The following is a 16,799-nucleotide window of genomic DNA, read 5'->3' on the forward strand; positions in this document are numbered from 1 at the left end:
GGGATAATGCTACATGTGCACCAGCGCTATCAGTGTTACAGAAGAGGCCGCTGAAGCATCTGTGATCTCTTCTGTAATACCATAGTGTCCCAGGGATACCAAATGCACTGTGCCATCGGGCACTATGCATAAAACAGCCCCTAATGTGGAATTTGTTATTTGAACCATACTGTGTTTTTCAGGAATGCCAGATTGTCCTATTTACATAGTTCTAAATCATACTTTTTACTTTTTTGCCATTAGTACTCTTTTATATACTCAACTGCATTTTTCACAAATAGCCATGAAAACATAGCCCGTATTACATCACAGGCACACTGTCCCTGTTAGCGCCACGGAACACCTTGAAACGGGTCCACCGGGTGCAAACAGGGACAGTGTACCCCGTAAGTTGTATGTTGCCCCCAAGGCTGCCGTGAAGCTGTTTGAAACAGCCGCTCTGTATTTCTCTCTGCAGGCCGGACTCACCTGAAAGAGGAGACCGAGATTCACCTGCAGGCAGGTGCAGGGAGTAGCTGCACCCGCCTGCAGGGTGATGCCTGGGGAGTACACGGGGCCTCCTTTTCCTTGCAGGGGTTGCACTAAGGGGCACACTGACTGTGCGCCACCTTTTTTGTGTGGCACATCGAGTGCAGCCATAAATGCCCTTTTTCCTCTGCACCCGCACCGTAATAGGGCAAGGGTGCAGAGGCGAAGTGTTTCCCTCTTTAGCATGGAGTCCCACCGTGTTAGGATAGTGATGGAGCTCTATGTGCACCGGCACTATCTGTATTGCAGAAGAAGGCGCACAAGCGTCCCTACCCTCTTTTGTAGTTCTGCAGTCCCAGGGCATCACAGAAAACAGGCGCAGACAGCTGTTGCACCGCTGGAGCACTCTCTGTAATTCAGCCACTCGTGTTAAACGGAACATAACATTGCCAGCTAATGTCCTTTCTGACAGGACAATATTATGTGAGGATATTTTAATTCTCATATTTTATATTAGAATACCCGAAGCTGGCAGCATGAATACTCAGTATAAATTGTCTAACAATCCTTGTATAAATTGTTTTACAAGACATGTTAAATGTAAGGTAACGCTTTTTGGAGAGCACATCTGCCCAGTGTTGTCATTATTACTTGCACCAATGAACAGTTTTCCTCTGTGTGTGTTCACAATGTGCAGGTATTGCTTCTCGTGGGCTCAAACCTACCTTAGGATTGATTGACCCAGTGCACACCCTGCACATGCCCGAGCGAGTGGCTGCCAACAGTGGATTCGATGTACTTTGGTGAGTAGTTTCGACTAGAGAGCCGCATGATGCTGGGGGATGAAATCCATGATGCGGAATGGATTGCGTCGAAACCTGACACATTTGAACTCATTTACTCCCTAGTGAATATAACCATGTGAAGATCTTTAATTGTAGTAAGAACTAGAATGTAATTGTAGATTTTAGGAGCACGACAGAGCTATCACAGCCAATCTGCTGTTCCTCAGTTGGCCCCCCTGTTTCGAATTATTATTATTATTGTTGTTGTTATTATTGTTGATATGATTATTGTTATCTAGAGCCAAAATCCGTCGGACAGCTTGAGTTCACTTTGGTATTTTGGGCAGAAAGCACGGCAGAGTCAGACTGAGTTTTTAAGGCAGACAATGCGGACAGAGTACCGACTGAAATAGTTAGAGGGTCTTAACTTGGCTGCAGTTAAAAATTATGTACTAAAAAGCTGAAAGTCCATAGCTATTGGCCTTGCGACAAGGCTTCTGATTGGCGGAGCTCATCAGAAAATTTTAAACTGTGCTAATGTTGATTACATGTTATCCTTTCCTCAAAACTGTCTGTCTTGGTTTTTTTTTATCTTTGTTGCCTTGTCACCATATATGTGCCAAGCTTGATATGTGGGTAACAAGGCTGTGCTCAAAGCAACACAGTGTAGCACTATGCAGAAGTTTTTGTACTCAGCACATCAGCCACTCCTCAGAAACCCTCCATGTGCTTTAAATGCTTTTAAATGACAGGAGTTGACCTTATCTTTAGCTCTACTCTTGCCTTTATGACCACCATTGATAGTCACAGCCACCATTATCTTGCACAGTGTTGGCATGGGTAGTGCAATGTGCTGCCCAGGTATGCCTTTCTTGTCTCACATAAGACACATCTTTTCAGTACTGCCATGGTGTGTCCCGCGCCTGGTTTTAAAGACAAAAGAAACCCACCTCCTACAATAGTTCCAAATGGAATCTAAGTAATGATTAATTACCCTTTGAGCAAACACGGAACATTCAAATCTATATATAATATGGAACAATATTCCTTTATAATACAACTTATAAATAATAATGCATATATATTTGTAAATAGCCTTTTTCAAAGCAGCCTGAAAAACTCTCTTTCAAACAACATTCATACTCACTTATACCTTACACAACCATACAATAAAAAATAAATAAATAGGACAACTAGCCGAGTCCAGTACAGGTGTCAATCCATGAAATAGTTCTTTGTACATACTGTATTCATCATATCCAAGTTGCATGAAATCGATTCCTGTTAAGTCAATTTTGCTTGTAATACCCAAATGATTCTTTAGATCAAACAAGTCTTTGAAAATATATAATGATGATTGCTCCTTGGATAGTCTCTAATTAGAACGGTACTGAACATCAAGTACTGCCAATCTCAATCCAGAGAAACACATTTTTAATCTTCACCAACCATGTAAATCATGCCGATGTACGTTTCGGTGTAAAGTTGCCAAAAGGCCACACACCTTCCTCAGGGCATGAAGATAGTATCCAAAGTTGGATAAAAAATATAGAAAGAGAGGTTCCATCCAATCAATCAGGTTCTAAACAAATTATAGAAAACAAATAATGTAATGCTCAATCCAATATTCATAATATATCCCTGCATCACACACCCAGTGACAAACACCGACACACCATCATAGTGTGAAAACCACAAACTTCCATATGAAAAAGAATAAAATAATATAAATGAATAAGAAGTGCTCAGGAGATAGTACATATTAACCACAAAGTGTAATAACCCCAATCAGACAACAGAAAGCACCACCAATCATGATACCCAAAGTGGATATAAGAAAAACAGTAAAGAAAAAAGACATTCACGAAGACTGTGGAAGCTCACCTAAAGATGTACATAGGCATACACATAGTCTTGATATTCAGCAGAATATCAAATAACCTGTGACCCTGCTGTAATATTGTAGAATGTATAGCTGGTCCTGTAAGAGACCAAAACAGACAGAGGCTTAAAAGGTAACTCCTAAACTAGGAATGAGGGGTAGCAAAAAATACAAAAAACTCAAGGAAAATGCTAGGAGGATAGATTAATTAAAGGGACATCAGAGCCTTGCTCTCGTACTAACCCCAGACTGTAGACATTGTATATCTAGTATAATCATACGAGGAGAACACAGTACACTATAACGATCCGCGGTATACTACTCACCGCGCCTGGTTTTATGCATTAGTTTTGTCAGATACCAGTGTATGGACAGCACAGATAACTAATGATGTCTGATAGGGACAAAGAGGGGACAGAGGAGTAGCAGAATGATACGTGAGAAAAGTAACCAGTTCTTGAAAAATGAGGAGAAAGTTATAGTAAACTATTTACAACAGCTCTGCTTTCCATTACCTCAGTTGCTAGTGTAAAATGTTGAGTTAATTTTGTGTACCTACTTCATTATTCATCAGTCAGACAACTAGCATCAACTAGTCACTTGTCAAAAAACACTGTTATGAATGGTTTGCATGGTGCAAAAGGTGTGTCTGGGTCCTCTCAAGTGTGTTCTGCCAGCAAAAAGTTCTCTATGATTCTTTCTATATGGGAAAAATAAAGCATAAGAAAGGCAATAACAGTACCCACAACCTATTATAATATATTATTATAATTGCCATGTGCAATTAGACATTACACATTTTGTAATGGTATATAGTGTTCATAAATAATTCTTATTTCTGTTTCTTTGAAAATGCCGTTCTTGGATATGTCCTAGTGCCTACCTGCTCTAACTTAACAACAACCACCTCCAGCCAGCGAAGCACTAGATAATGTATATGGAGGTCAGTCCTCTAGCTGTGGCCTGAAAAACACCATTATAAGCAATAGACACAATCCATGATGTCTACAACTTGACAAAAATGCTCACACTTTATTTAAATAAAAAACACAAACACTAAAGATGCCTCCAAACTGTACTTCTGAAAGTCTCCATACAGCTTCCCAGTCTAAGAAGCCAATGGACCAGATGGAGGTATGTAATCTTACATGGGCACATACCCAACTAAGATTCAACTGTCTATCCTGCAATTTATAAAAGAGTAAAAGAAATAGACCTAATAAAAGGACACAAATGTGATTTCTCAGGCCTCACGGAAACGTGACCATGATTGAGTTATTCTACCATATTTCAAGTTCCAGGCGAGATACTCAAACTGACTACATACCCCTCAAATATTTGCTCAGTAAATATTATTGATGAGAAATTTAACCCGTTGCTTTAACCAACTGGTGAAAATGTTCATGCTCACTGCTGGAGAGGATTTTTTTGTTATATTTACAGGTAAGATCAAAACCGACAGTCAGACTGAAACTCCATAAATGGGCAGACTGCAAACCAATTAAATTCCATCTCTCATGTTTGTAATTTTTCGAAAGCTAACCAAACCGTAATTCTTGAGAAAACCCACAATGATAAATTGTATAACATTGTGAAAGTCTCCTTTGGGTCTTTTAATCTAAAAAATGAAAACTCAGGAGGGCATAAAAACAACCAATTAGAATCCCACAAACGCAGCACAATTCCCCCAGTCACTCTGCCGCTCTGAATTTTTCATTTCCCTCTTTCAGACATTTGGAAATAGAAGATGAGAAAGATTGGAGACAAAAACAAAGCCTCAAATCTATCGACGGAGTCTTGACCAGCGTCAAGTATTAAGGAGCTTTTCACAATGCTTTACCCTGATAGCACAAACCTCATAAGTACATCCTTTACCAAGAGTTAGGGCGCGATCACTTGAAGCAAGTTATAATCGTCCCACTCCGGAATGAACCAAGGGGTGACCCTGAAATCCTTTTATTTATAGACCTATTTCAAATATACCCTGTTTCCGCCAAAGAAATGTCTTAAGATGGCTGCCAATGCATTTGAAACAATACAAGCTAACCTCAGTTACCACTCAGGATTCAGAGCCTTGACATTGACCGACACTGCACCAATGTGATGTACAGTCCTATCATTCTAGACAAAGACCAGTAAGTAATACTGACCTTGGTAGACCTATGTGAAACGTGCCATGGTACAGGAAAAAATCGTAGTTGGTCTGAAATATTAAATCCACTATTAGCAGTAATTTAACGTTAATTCTGACTTTCCATTTGAAAAGCATTTTCTGTTTTCTTTTCACAAATCTGCACAAAACTTTTGAATAAAAAGATTATCTAATTTAGGCTCAACTTGGTAAGTTGCATGCAGATCAGTCCACCATAGGTCAAAAACGTATGTAGAATTTGTTTCTCTTTCATTCAGAAAAAATGGGTAAACAAAATTACCTCCTGTCCCTCCCTCGCCTTCCTTCTGCACCAATGAGGCCCCTTGCCTACCATAGACCCCTCCCTCCTTTAAATAAAAACTCCCTGTTGGCTTTCCTCTTTCCTCCTCCATGGTGGGGCCTGAGCATCTTCAGTGCTGGATCTCGGTGGGATGGGGTGCGGTGCTCCCTGCGGCAGTGTCCAGGCCTGGTGGCGTTCTCATGGGGAAGCGTGGCTCTCTCTGGGTTGTTGCTTGCAGACACTGCAGCTATGCTTCCAGGTGGGCCCCTGTTCGGTCTGGGCGCTTGTGCAGTGGCTCTGTATGGTGTTCCTGTGGCGGTAGGATTGGGTTTGCTGCCCGTTTTCTTTTTGTCTATGGCTGATGGTCTCTCTCTCAGGCGGTGGGCGTGTGCTCTGCCCGATTTCTGTGGTCGGTGGGACCTTGTCCCATGGTGGATTCATTTACCTTCTCCCATTGTTCTGCTTGGTGCCAACACGTGTGTACCCATGTGTTGCCTTAGCAATGGATGTGGGCTTTCTCCACTAGCCTGGGATGTGCAAACTGTCTTATCACAGCTCTGATGCCACAGTTATTCGCTATTTTATGTGGTGGTGTAGGTACTATTTTTACCTTGCCAAGTAATGCGTCATGGGTAGCTCTTGGAAGCTACGACCGCACCAACCTATTTTTAATTTGTTCTCAGTGCTGCCTTCCTACAGTATCTTGGTGCTGTACCTGGCTGGTGTTTCAGTTACTCCCTTTATGTTGCTCGACGTACCCACCTCCTTGGATTGGGAATCTAGGCTTTCCTCACCTGGTTTCTACATCATACTATGAATGCTGTGCGTTCTTTGGCATTCTGCATTTGTCTGCGATGTACTTTCATTTCCCTGAATCCTCCTCCCAGTAGGCTTTGCCGTCTTTGCCTAGGTTGGGCATCTCAGTCAGCGTATCTGCTTCTGTTCACGTTCATAGGCCATGAAGCTCCAGTCCAGGACACAGCCAGCAGTGGGCATCTATGTCAAAGTATGTGCCAGGCTTCTGCTTGTGATGGCTTGTTCCTCTTCACCCGTAACACTTGCGTGTGGTCTGCTTGGGTCGTGTCACTGCCTCTCCCGCTTGGCGTTGGGGCTCTCTTCCGAGTTTGGCTGCTGCCCTTTCCCACCTCATGCGTGTTTGGGTTTCTTTTGGTTCTTTCTCTTACATCACTTTCAGAGTTGGGGACTATGGGGGTTATTCTAACTTTGGAGGAGGTGTTAATCCGTCCCAAAAGTTACGGAAAAGTGACGGATTTACCACCAGCCGTATTACGAGTCCATTATATCCTATGGAACTCAAATCAAATCAAATCATTAACATTTATAAAGCGCGCTACTCACCCGTGCGGGTCTCAAGGCGCTAGGGGGGAAAGGGGGGGGTTATCGCTGCTCGAACAGCCAAGTCTTTAGGAGTCTCCGGAAAGCGGAGTGGTCCTGGGTGGTCCTGAGGCTGGTGGGGAGGGAGTTCCAGGTCTTGGCCGCCAGGAAGGAGAAAGATCTCCCACCTGCCGTGGAGCGGCGGGTGCGAGGGACGGCAGCAAGTGCGAGGCCAGCGGAGCGGAGGGGGCGGGTGGGGACGTAGAAGCTGAGGCGTCTGTTGAGGTATTCCGGTCCCTTGTTGTGGAGGGCTTTGTGTGCGTGGGTGAGAAGATGGAAGGTGATCCTTTTTCTGACTGGGAGCCAATGCAGGTGTCTCAGGTGTGCGGAGATGTGGCTGTTGCGGGGTACGTCGAGGATGAGGCGGGCCGAGGCGTTTTGGATGCGTTGCAGGCGGTTTTGGAGTTTGGCTGTGGTCCCTGCGTAGAGGGTGTTGCCGTAGTCCAGGCGGCTCGTGACGAGGGCGTGGGTCACGGTTTTTCTGGTGTCGGCGGGGATCCAGCGGAAGATCTTACGGAGCATGCGGAGAGTGAGGAAGCAGGCGGAGGACACGGCGTTGACTTGCTTGGTCATGGTGAGAAGAGGGTCCAAGATGAAGCCGAGGTTGCGGGCGTGGTCTGCGGGGGTCGGTGCGCTGCCGAGGGCCGTGGGCCACCAGGAGTCGTCCCAGGCGGACGGGGTGTTGCCGAGGATGAGGACTTCCGTTTTTTCAGAGTTCAGCTTTAGGCGGCTGAGCCTCATCCAATCTGCGACGTCCTTCATACCCTCTTGTAGGTTGGTCTTGGCGCTGGCGGGGTCCTTGGTGAGGGAGAGTACAAGTTGGGTGTCGTCGGCGTAGGAGGTGATGATGATGTCGTGCTTGCGTACGATGTCGGCGAGGGGGCTCATGTAGACATTGAAGAGTGTCGGGCTGAGCGATGAGCCTTGAGGTACGCCGCAGATGATCTTGGTGGGTTCTGAGCGAAACGGAGGGAGGTAAACTCTTTGGGAGCGGTTAGCGAGGAAGGAGGCGATCCAGTCCAGGGCCTGGCCTTGGATCCCGGTGGAGCGTAGGCGGGTGATTAGGGTGCGGTGACAGACGGTGTCAAAGGCAGCCGAGAGGTCGAGGAGAATGAGGGCGACTGTTTCACCGTTGTCCATCAGGGTTCTGATGTCGTCTGTGACTGAGATGAGGGCGGTTTCCGTGCTGTGGTTGGTTCGGAATCCGGTTTGTGAAGGGTCGAGCAGGTTGTTGTCTTCCAGGAAGGTGGTCAGCTGTTTGTTGACGGTCTTTTCTATTACCTTGGCTGGGAAAGGTAGAAGAGAGATGGGGCGGAAGTTTTTCAGGTCGCTTGGGTCAGCCGTAGGTTTCTTTAGTAGGGCGTTGACTTCAGCGTGCTTCCAGCATTCGGGGAAGGTAGCAGAAGAAAAAGAAGAGTTGATGACGGTCTGGAGGTGCGGGGCGATGATGTCGTCGGCTTTGTTAAAGATGAAGTGCGGGCAGGGGTCCGAAGGGGCGCCGGAGTGGATAGAGTTCATGATGGATTTGGTTTCTTCCGTGTTGATGTGGGTCCAGTTGTTGAGGGTGATGTCCGGGGAAGCGGGTTCAGTGGTGTATGGTTGGGTCTGGTGTCCGAAGCTGTCGTGGAGGTCGCTGATCTTGCGATGGAAGAAAGTGGCGAGGGATTCGCACAAATCCTGTGAGGGCGTGACGGCGTTGCCGCTGGGGTTGGAGAACTCTTTGACGATGCTGAAGAGTTCTCTGCTGTTGTGGCTGTTTTTGTCTAGTCTGTCGGTGAAAAAGTTCCTTTTGGCAGTGCGGATCAGGTGGTGGTGTTCGCGTGTAGCGTTCTTGAGGGCTGTCATGTTGTCAGCGGTGTGGTCCTTGCGCCAGGCCTTCTCAAGGGCACGACAAGTTTTCTTTGATTCTTTGAGGGTGTCAGAGAACCGGAGAGGTTTTTTGGTGTTGGTCTGTCGATGCGTGCGTTTGAGGGGAGCAAGGTTGTCAGCGCAGTTGGAGATCCAGTTTGTGAGGTTGAGAGCTGCGTCGTTGGGGTCGGTGGTGAGGGTGGGTTGGTTGGCGGCGAGAGCGGAGAAGAGTTGCTCTTCAGGGATCTTGTTCCACTGTCGATGAGGGATGGGTTGAGTGCGGAGGTGGGAGGTCTCGCGTCGGAATGTGAAGTGGACGCAGCTGTGGTCGGTCCAGTGTAGGGCAGAGGTGTGGCTGAAGAAGACGTGTTTGCTGGCGGAGAAGATAGGGTCGAGCGTGTGTCCGGCGATGTGGGTGGCGGTGTTCACCAGTTGTTTGAGGCCGAGGTTGGCGAGGTTGTCGAGCAGGGTGGTGGTGTTGGGGTCGTTGTTTTGTTCCAGATGGAAGTTGAGGTCGCCTAGGAGGATGTAGTCCGGTGAGGCGAGGGCGTGCGGGGAGATGAAGTCGGCGATGGCGTCGCTGAAAGAGGCGCGAGGTCCGGGAGGACGGTAGACGAGGGATCCTCTGAGGGTGGTCCTTGGGTCGGTGCGAATCTGAAAATGCAGGTGTTCAGCGGCGAGGGGGGGGTCTTCGGTGGAGGTGGTGACGCTGATGGAGTCTTTGAAGATGATGGCGACACCTCCTCCTACTTGGTTGGTGCGGTCTTTTCTGGAGATCTTGTAGCCTTCGGGGATGGCGGGTAGCGATGTCTGGAGCAGAGGAGGCGTTCATCCATGTCTCCGTGATGAAGGCGACGTCCGGGGCTGTGGAGTCCAGGAGGTCCCAAAGTTCAACGGCGTGCTTGTGGACGGAACGAGCGTTGATCAGGATGCACTTGAGGTGGTTGATGGCGCGTGGGCTTGTGGTCGTGGTAGTTGCGTGGTGGAAGATGCGTTTGCAGGAGTTGCAGGCGAAGGGTCCATGGGTGCGTTTGGGGTGAGCTAGGAAGCAGGTTTTGGAGCGCCCTGGGTTGAGGGCGTGGAGGGTGGTGGGGTCGTAGCGGATCAGCGGGGCTTGGGGGAGCTGGGGACCAGGGGTCGTGGCGCTGGGCGCGGGCCAGGCGCGGACGGGCGCAGACGGGCTTGCCTCTGGCGCGCCTCTGGTGCGCCAGCGGCGTGCCCGCTGCGCGCGCCCGCTGCGCAGTCGCGCAGCGGCCGCCATAAGAGGTAGGAGGGGGGGGAGGGGTCAGCTGGGGGCGAATGGGAGCTGGGGGGCGGGGGCGTGCAGGAGGTCGCGGCGGGAAAGCGCGAGGGAGGGGGGGGGGACAGGTAGAGTGAGAGGAGCTGGGGAGGGGGTTTAGGGTGGAGGAGGGTGAGTGTTAGGAGGTTTGGAGATTAGGGAGAGAGATAGGAGTAGGGTTGTGAAGATAGGGGAGGGGGGGTTGTAGAGGTGGGTGAGGGAGAGAGGTAGAGTGAGAGGATAGGGAGATAGGTAGTAGAGGGGGTGGCGGGAGGGGGGGAGAGATAGAGAAATAGATAGAGAAAATAGATAGAGAAGTCGATAGATAGGGAAATAGATAGATAGACAGATAGGTAGGTAGGAGGAGGTGGAGAGTGGGGGAGTTAGATAGTGAGATAGGGAGCTAGAGAGATAGGAAGATAGGAGGAGTGAGGGAGGTAGATAGCGAACGGGTTAGCTAGGGGTGAGAGAGGGGGAGGCGAGTGAGGGAGGGGGATGAGGAAGGAGCAGGAGGGCAGGCTCGGGGGAAGAAGACGGAGGAGGTAGAAGAGCTGAAGACAGGAGAACAGAAGACAGAAGAACAGAAGACAGAAGAACAGAAGACCGGAAGAGCAGAAGACAGAAGAACAGAAGAACAGAAGAACAGAAGCACAGAAGATCGGAAGAGCAGAAGAACAGAGAAGAACAGAGAAGAACACAGAAGAACCGAGAAGAAGAACACAGAAGCACCGAGAAGAACAGAGAAGAAGAACACAGAAGACCGGAAGAACACAGAAGAACAGAAGGGAAGAACAGAAGAACAGAACAGAAGAACAGAAGAACACAGAAGAAGATTGCAGAGGGGGAGCGAGGAGGAAGAGACAGAGAGGAGGAAAAGAAGCAGGAGCAGGAGAGAAGGTGAGTGGCGCGGGGCAGGGCGAGGGGCTGGGAGGAGGGGGGTACTTACAGTTAGGTGGGTCTCAGGAACACAGGAACTCGGGAACTTGGAGGAGCTGCAGCGGCAGGGGGAGCGACCTACCCTCGTAATACGGCTGGTGGTATATCCGTCACTTTACGTCACTTTTGGGACGGATTAACACTCCTCCAAAGTTAGAATAACCCCCTATGTTCCCATCAATTGGATGTATGTTTCTTTGACTTGCAATATGTGTTATTTATGCAATGCCTTTATCTTCTATTATGCATATATGATGGGCTTCTGAGAGAACTACGTATGTTACCACAGCTGATGGTCCCTTCCTAGTGGGGCTTGGGGAACTTTGTTATTGGTTTCTCCGCTGTGGGGGGGGCTATGAGGAGTGCTTTCTGGGCTTGGTGGTGTTTTTCTGTCCTTTGTCTGCCCGCGGGCGGAGTGCTGTCTGCAGTAGTCGTGACGGAATCTGGCGGTCCTGCTGTGGCTGTGCCTCCAATTCCGGGTCAGCACCTGGGAGGTTCCCGGTTCGTATCAGCTTCACGGTGTCTGAGCGGTGGGACGGGGTTGTGTACGTTTTTCTTCCTTTCATTGTGCTGTGGGGTGGCCTCCTAATTTGTGCTGTCCCTGGGTGCCCCGCTGCTATAGCGCCTTGTCTTGCTGGGGTCTCCTTTGACCTCTTGCTTGGCTGCCATGCTTTCTGTATACTGTGGGTGTCTGTTTTTCCTGTCAGTATGCTTCTGCTTGTCTTTTCTGTGTCTGGTTGTCGCTTGCTCCCAGGTGGACTATAGCGATGATGTTCAGGGTGCTGTAATATTCTCGTCTTTTCTCTGGAATCCTTTGCATCATGTTGTTTGCCTTGGCCCCCTGGTGGCCTTTGTGCCAGCTCTATTCGGGACTTCCTTTGCTGTGTTTGTCCTGGTGTGCTGTTTTTTCCACATTCTGGGTCACTGTTCCTTTGACCGGTTATGCGCTGTTCTTCTGTACTCCGTGTGGCTTTTGATGGGGCTACTTTTGTTCCGGTCTCTGGGCCTCCCCCGACCTGTTGTGGTTTCTGGTACAGTGGTGTCTGGTGTCCTTTCACTCCTCTACTATCATTCGGACACTTGGCTGTTTCACTATTTCTTTTCTGGTTGGACTGTGGGGTTCCTTTCTTTCCTTCCTCTACAGTCCTTCCTGTGGTTTCAGCCTTGCGCCTTCTGGGCCACCTGCCTCCTGACTTTGCATTTGGTGGTTGCCTTCCCTGTCACTGGGTTCATTTTTTGATCTTCGGATGGGGCTCTGTGGTCCACTGTGGCCTGGGGTTTTGGGTTTTCGACCCTCGTGCAGCTGCTTATGTGTTCCTGTCTCACCTCCTGCTGCCTATTGTTGGTTTTGGTCCTGGGGTCTTTTTGGTTCTTTCCCTTCCGTGCGGTGTGTCGGTTGCCTGTTTCCTGCTTCTTGGTAGTGTGTACTGTCGCCGCATACTCCCTCATTCGTTGTTCCTAATCCTCACATCGAAGGCTCCACCCTCTCTGTGGTTTGGTTGGGTGCCCCACTTCTGTGGATGTGGTGTTGCGGGTTCTGGTTCTGGTGGCTTGGGCCTTTGGGTGCGGCCTGCTGCTCCTATTGATGGGGTCCTGCATATGTCTGATTGACTGTTCCCACTTCTTTGGCCACCGTTTGTGGGTGTCCTGTCTTGCTTGGGTGCTGCCGTTTGTGTTCCGCTTTTCTCCACTTGCTGCTGGATTCCGTGCTCTTCTGGTTCCTGTTGGGTCCTGGTACTGATGATGGGGCTGATTGTTGCTCTGCTTACTTGCCTTTGCTTTATGTGATGGTTGTGCCCTTCTTTGTGGGGGGTGTTGCTCTTCTGGACTCTCTTTTGTATCCCGTGCTCGGCTTGGCGGCCTTGGCCTGGTGTACGGGGCTCCCTCTGCTGCCACTTTTGTGCCATTTGTCTCTGGTTTCAGGGCTACTATGCTGGGATGCTGGTTTTGTCTGCTGGTTATTCTCAGCGGCCTTACCGCCTTGCTTGGTACGGATCTTTTTTTCCCTAGCTGCGGCTTTTGTGGTAGCTGCTGTGTGCTCTACTCTGTTGCTGCTCTGGTACTGTGCGTGGGGTTGTTGCTGCTGTTTGGTTGGCCGGCTTCCTTCTTCCCTGGGGCTCTGGCTGCGGCCTGGATATGCTTTTTTGGTTCGTTGATTGGCGAGCCTGGGTGTTGCTGACCTGCTGTGTCATCTGTTGTGGGTCGGGAGCTCTTAGTGGGTGTTTTCCTACCCTGTCTTCCCCGGCTTTTCCTGTGGGCTTGCTTGCCTTGCACTTTGGTGTGGGTTCTGGTCGTTGGGTCTGGGTCTTTGTGACCTGTGGCTCTGTTGTGGCCTTCAGTCCTGTTCCCCCTTCGGTTGGTTTTCTCCTGCCTCGGGATCTGGTGGCCGTAGCGGTATGTTTGGCCATTCGGTTGGCATTTGGCAGTTCATGGGGGCATTTGGGGCCTTTTTGTTTGCTTCCTGTTTCTGGTTTCGTGGTCAGGCTTCTTTCCTCAGGTTTCTGTGTCTGTTGGTGTCGGCCAGGTTGGGCTTCGGGCGGTCCCTGGGGGTTCCATCCTCTTCCGCTCTTCCTCTGGGATGGTGTGCCTTCTGCCCCTCTGCCGTACGTTGTTGTACTGGTGTTGTTTATGGTGATGGTGCTAGTTTGCGCTTGCGTCTGGGGTGGCGTTGTTTATTCCTTTGGCTCTGCGCGGCCCATTCTGCCTCCCTGGGCATGCCTGCTCTGGGCTTATGTGTGCCTGTCCTCTGAGTTTGGTTGCTCTCTTGGCCTTCCCATTTCCCTTCTGTGGGTGGACCTGTCCGGGATGGTATTTTACTCTGGTTGGGCTTTGCTGTTCGTGTTGATGTCCTTTTGTTTGGGTTCCTTGGTAGCCGTTGGCTTGTCGGCCTTGGTTTTGCTGGCTTCTGTGGTGCTGGCTTCGCCGGGCCTCGGTGGATGGGGTTGGGTTGGCTCCGCCTTGGGGCTTCCGCCTCTCTTTTTGGCTTTTTGTTCCCTTTTCAGATTGCTGAGTGGGAAAGTCTGTCTTTTCTGTTGGGTCCGCTGTTGGGCCCTCTCTCTTTTCTTGGGTTCTGTTCTGACTCAGTTGTCCAATTCTTTTTCGCTTGCTACATCTCATTGGTGTAGAAGAAAGGCGAGGGAGGGACGGGGGGTTATGCGTCCATTTCTTACTGTTAATGGCATTACTCCTAGTCCTACTCCCTCGCCTTCCTTCTGGTTCCCTCCCAGTACGGTCCAACTGAGTGTTTGTGTTGGCTTGTTTACGTGCAGGACAAGGAGGGGGGCGGAGGGAGTTTTTATTTAAAGGATGGACGGGTCTATGTGAGGCAAGGGTCATCATTGGTGCAAAAGGAAGACGAGGGAGTAGGACTAGGAGCAATGCCATTAACAGTAAGTAATGGACGCATTACACCAAACTTAGCATAAAAGTAGTATTTTGCCCAAGGGAATGTATTTCCTTGGTTTGGTGTAAATATGTGCAGTAGTTTTCTTGAAAATACTGTTTATTTTTTTGGGGTGGGCTTCAAGGTGTTAAAATCTAGATATATCTAAACTGTTTAATTTGTAAATGCTTTGCAGATTCACAAAGGAGTGTGAATCTACATAAAAAATAATGGCATGCTATTGAAAGAGCAAGCTTTTTCTCCCATCATCTATTGTAATTCACAAATCCGTTGTGTTCTGATTGGCTAACAGTCAGAGAATTTTTCTTATTGCAAGCACCATTACCTAAAACAGCGCACCAAACACCATTTTGGGAAAAAAATAAATGATATAAGGGGGCAGATGAGCTTACCTTGACCTCCACTTCCATGTGGAGGAGCCCACAACAGATCCATCTCCAGACTAAAAATTAAATTTAAAAAACTTATTTTCTTCACGGGATTCACAAATCCTGTGGTGGATTCATTAGTCCTGAACTTTCCCCTGGTCATATCCTTCTGGGGTCTCAGGATTTGCAAATCCTTGGGGAAAAAATAAATGAGTACAATATAGCTGTGCTTGGCCACCAGTGGTGGGTTGGACGCAGGGCGTAGCAATAGCCAGATCCTGCATCCAGCCCCCCACTAAATGGAGGATGGTCGTCTTCTGCAGTTTCGGCAGTAGACTAGGCTCTGCAGCAGTGCACCACAAGTTTGGTGGCACACACAGGATTACTTGCAGGGCTTACCAAGAGAGAGGGCATGAGCATTGAATTTAATGTGCGAGTTATGGTTTGCTGGTTTACATGTCTACTGTACAAGTTACAGAAATTAAAGAAATTCCAATCAATTATTAGGCAGAATTTAGAACAACATTTCTGAAAACTTTGCTTTATGCTGAAATCTCCTTGAAACATAATAAACCCCTATATTCTTGAACTGTAACATGAGAATATGTTTCCAGTATATTCCACAGACGTATTCCAATCTCTTGTTCTATGCTACAGTCTGTTGCGGGGGCCTTAGAAAGCAAAGCTTTGTGCTTTACCTGCACTCCCTCATGAGATTTCCTTCATCCTTAATTTTTCTGGCCATGCAGGATTTTAGTTAACCCTAAGGATGCTGCAGTTCAATTTTTCCTTTCCTCCGCTAGTTGTGTCCAGTAGTGAGGCATGCAATTCCCTATTTTTTTGATAATATTGTGTCCCTATTTGTTACAAGCTAGGCAGAATCTTTTACAGGGTCTGGGACAGGACCCCTGTCACTCCATTCCACTGCAGAGTAGATCTGCCAACCTAGTATCTGCCCACTTCTGTATCACTTACCCTAATTACTGTCTCCAACAAGTGTCAGCCTCACTGTCTTAGAAGTGCTTCCCTTCCATAGTGTGCGAAGTACTTCTTCTCCACTATCCTAATTGTTGATGAATGGCAACTTGGAGCCTGATTTAGAGTTCAGCAGACGGGTCACTCCGTCACAAAGGAGATGGATATGCTGTCAGCCACATTACAAGTGCCATTGAATATAATGAGTAACCCATCTGTTGAACTCAAAATCAGGTCCTTAGATAGTCTGAGTTGAGTGGGAAGAAGGATGTTTGTGTTTCGTCTTGGAAACAGGAAGAACTACTTCTTTAGCTCTCCCAATGGACATCGATGTGGATCAGATTTAAAATGATAAAATATACAAAATCCTGGCATTAAATTATACAGTTTTATATCGTGAATGTATTAAACAGATGTTGCCCTATGCCTAACGTCGTTCCCTGCATCTGTTCTGCATCTGTTCTGTTCTGCATCTGTCGTGTCCAAATCACCTTTCTTTCAGCTTCGGGCAGCTCAGGAAAATGTCAAACTGCAGCTTTAGGAGTGCATGCCTGGAATACTTGTTTTTATATGATAGTTGAGACCTTGGCTCGTGAAAATGTATCTATCTGAAACAAGACTTCTAAACCTAAGTAGATTTGTGGCAAATAAGTAACCCTTCCTCGTTTCTCCTCACCCAATCCTAAAATAATAAGGCCGCTGCTGGCCTCCTAACTTCTTTCTTTGATGCTTGCTCATGTTTTTTGAGAGATGAAGACCTGAGCTGTGCTGTTTCCATCCCTGCAGCCATGCACTGGAGTCATACACGGCTCTTCCGTACACCATGAGGAGCCCCTGTCCTCCGAACCCAATCAACCGGCCAGCTTACCAGGGAAGTAACCCGATCAGCGATGTATGGGCTAAGCATGCACTGCACATCGTGGCCAAGTATTTGAAGCGGTAAGTTTCATTTGTTTAAGTGAATTACGGGACTTTTGCAAGGTATTTCAGAAGAAATTACTGTAAAAATGCCCCATAAACGTCCTTAA

The 16,799-nt window shown here is 48.2% G+C and overlaps 1 protein-coding gene across 3 annotated transcripts in view; it reads left to right on the forward strand.

The window, feature by feature from the left end:
* ADHFE1 (alcohol dehydrogenase iron containing 1) overlaps positions 1–16,799 on the forward strand; it is a 300,399-nt gene that overhangs the window by 195,764 nt on the left and 87,836 nt on the right. For all 3 annotated transcript variants that reach the window (XM_069220269.1, XM_069220270.1, XM_069220271.1), the window contains 2 exons: positions 1,166–1,271; positions 16,558–16,710. In XM_069220269.1, coding sequence (XP_069076370.1) covers positions 1,166–1,271; positions 16,558–16,710 — 259 coding nt within the window. The remainder of the gene's footprint in view (positions 1–1,165; positions 1,272–16,557; positions 16,711–16,799) is intronic.

The sequence above is a fragment of the Pleurodeles waltl genome, chromosome 2_2, assembly GCF_031143425.1.
Source record: "Pleurodeles waltl isolate 20211129_DDA chromosome 2_2, aPleWal1.hap1.20221129, whole genome shotgun sequence".
NCBI lineage: Eukaryota > Metazoa > Chordata > Amphibia > Caudata > Salamandridae > Pleurodeles > Pleurodeles waltl.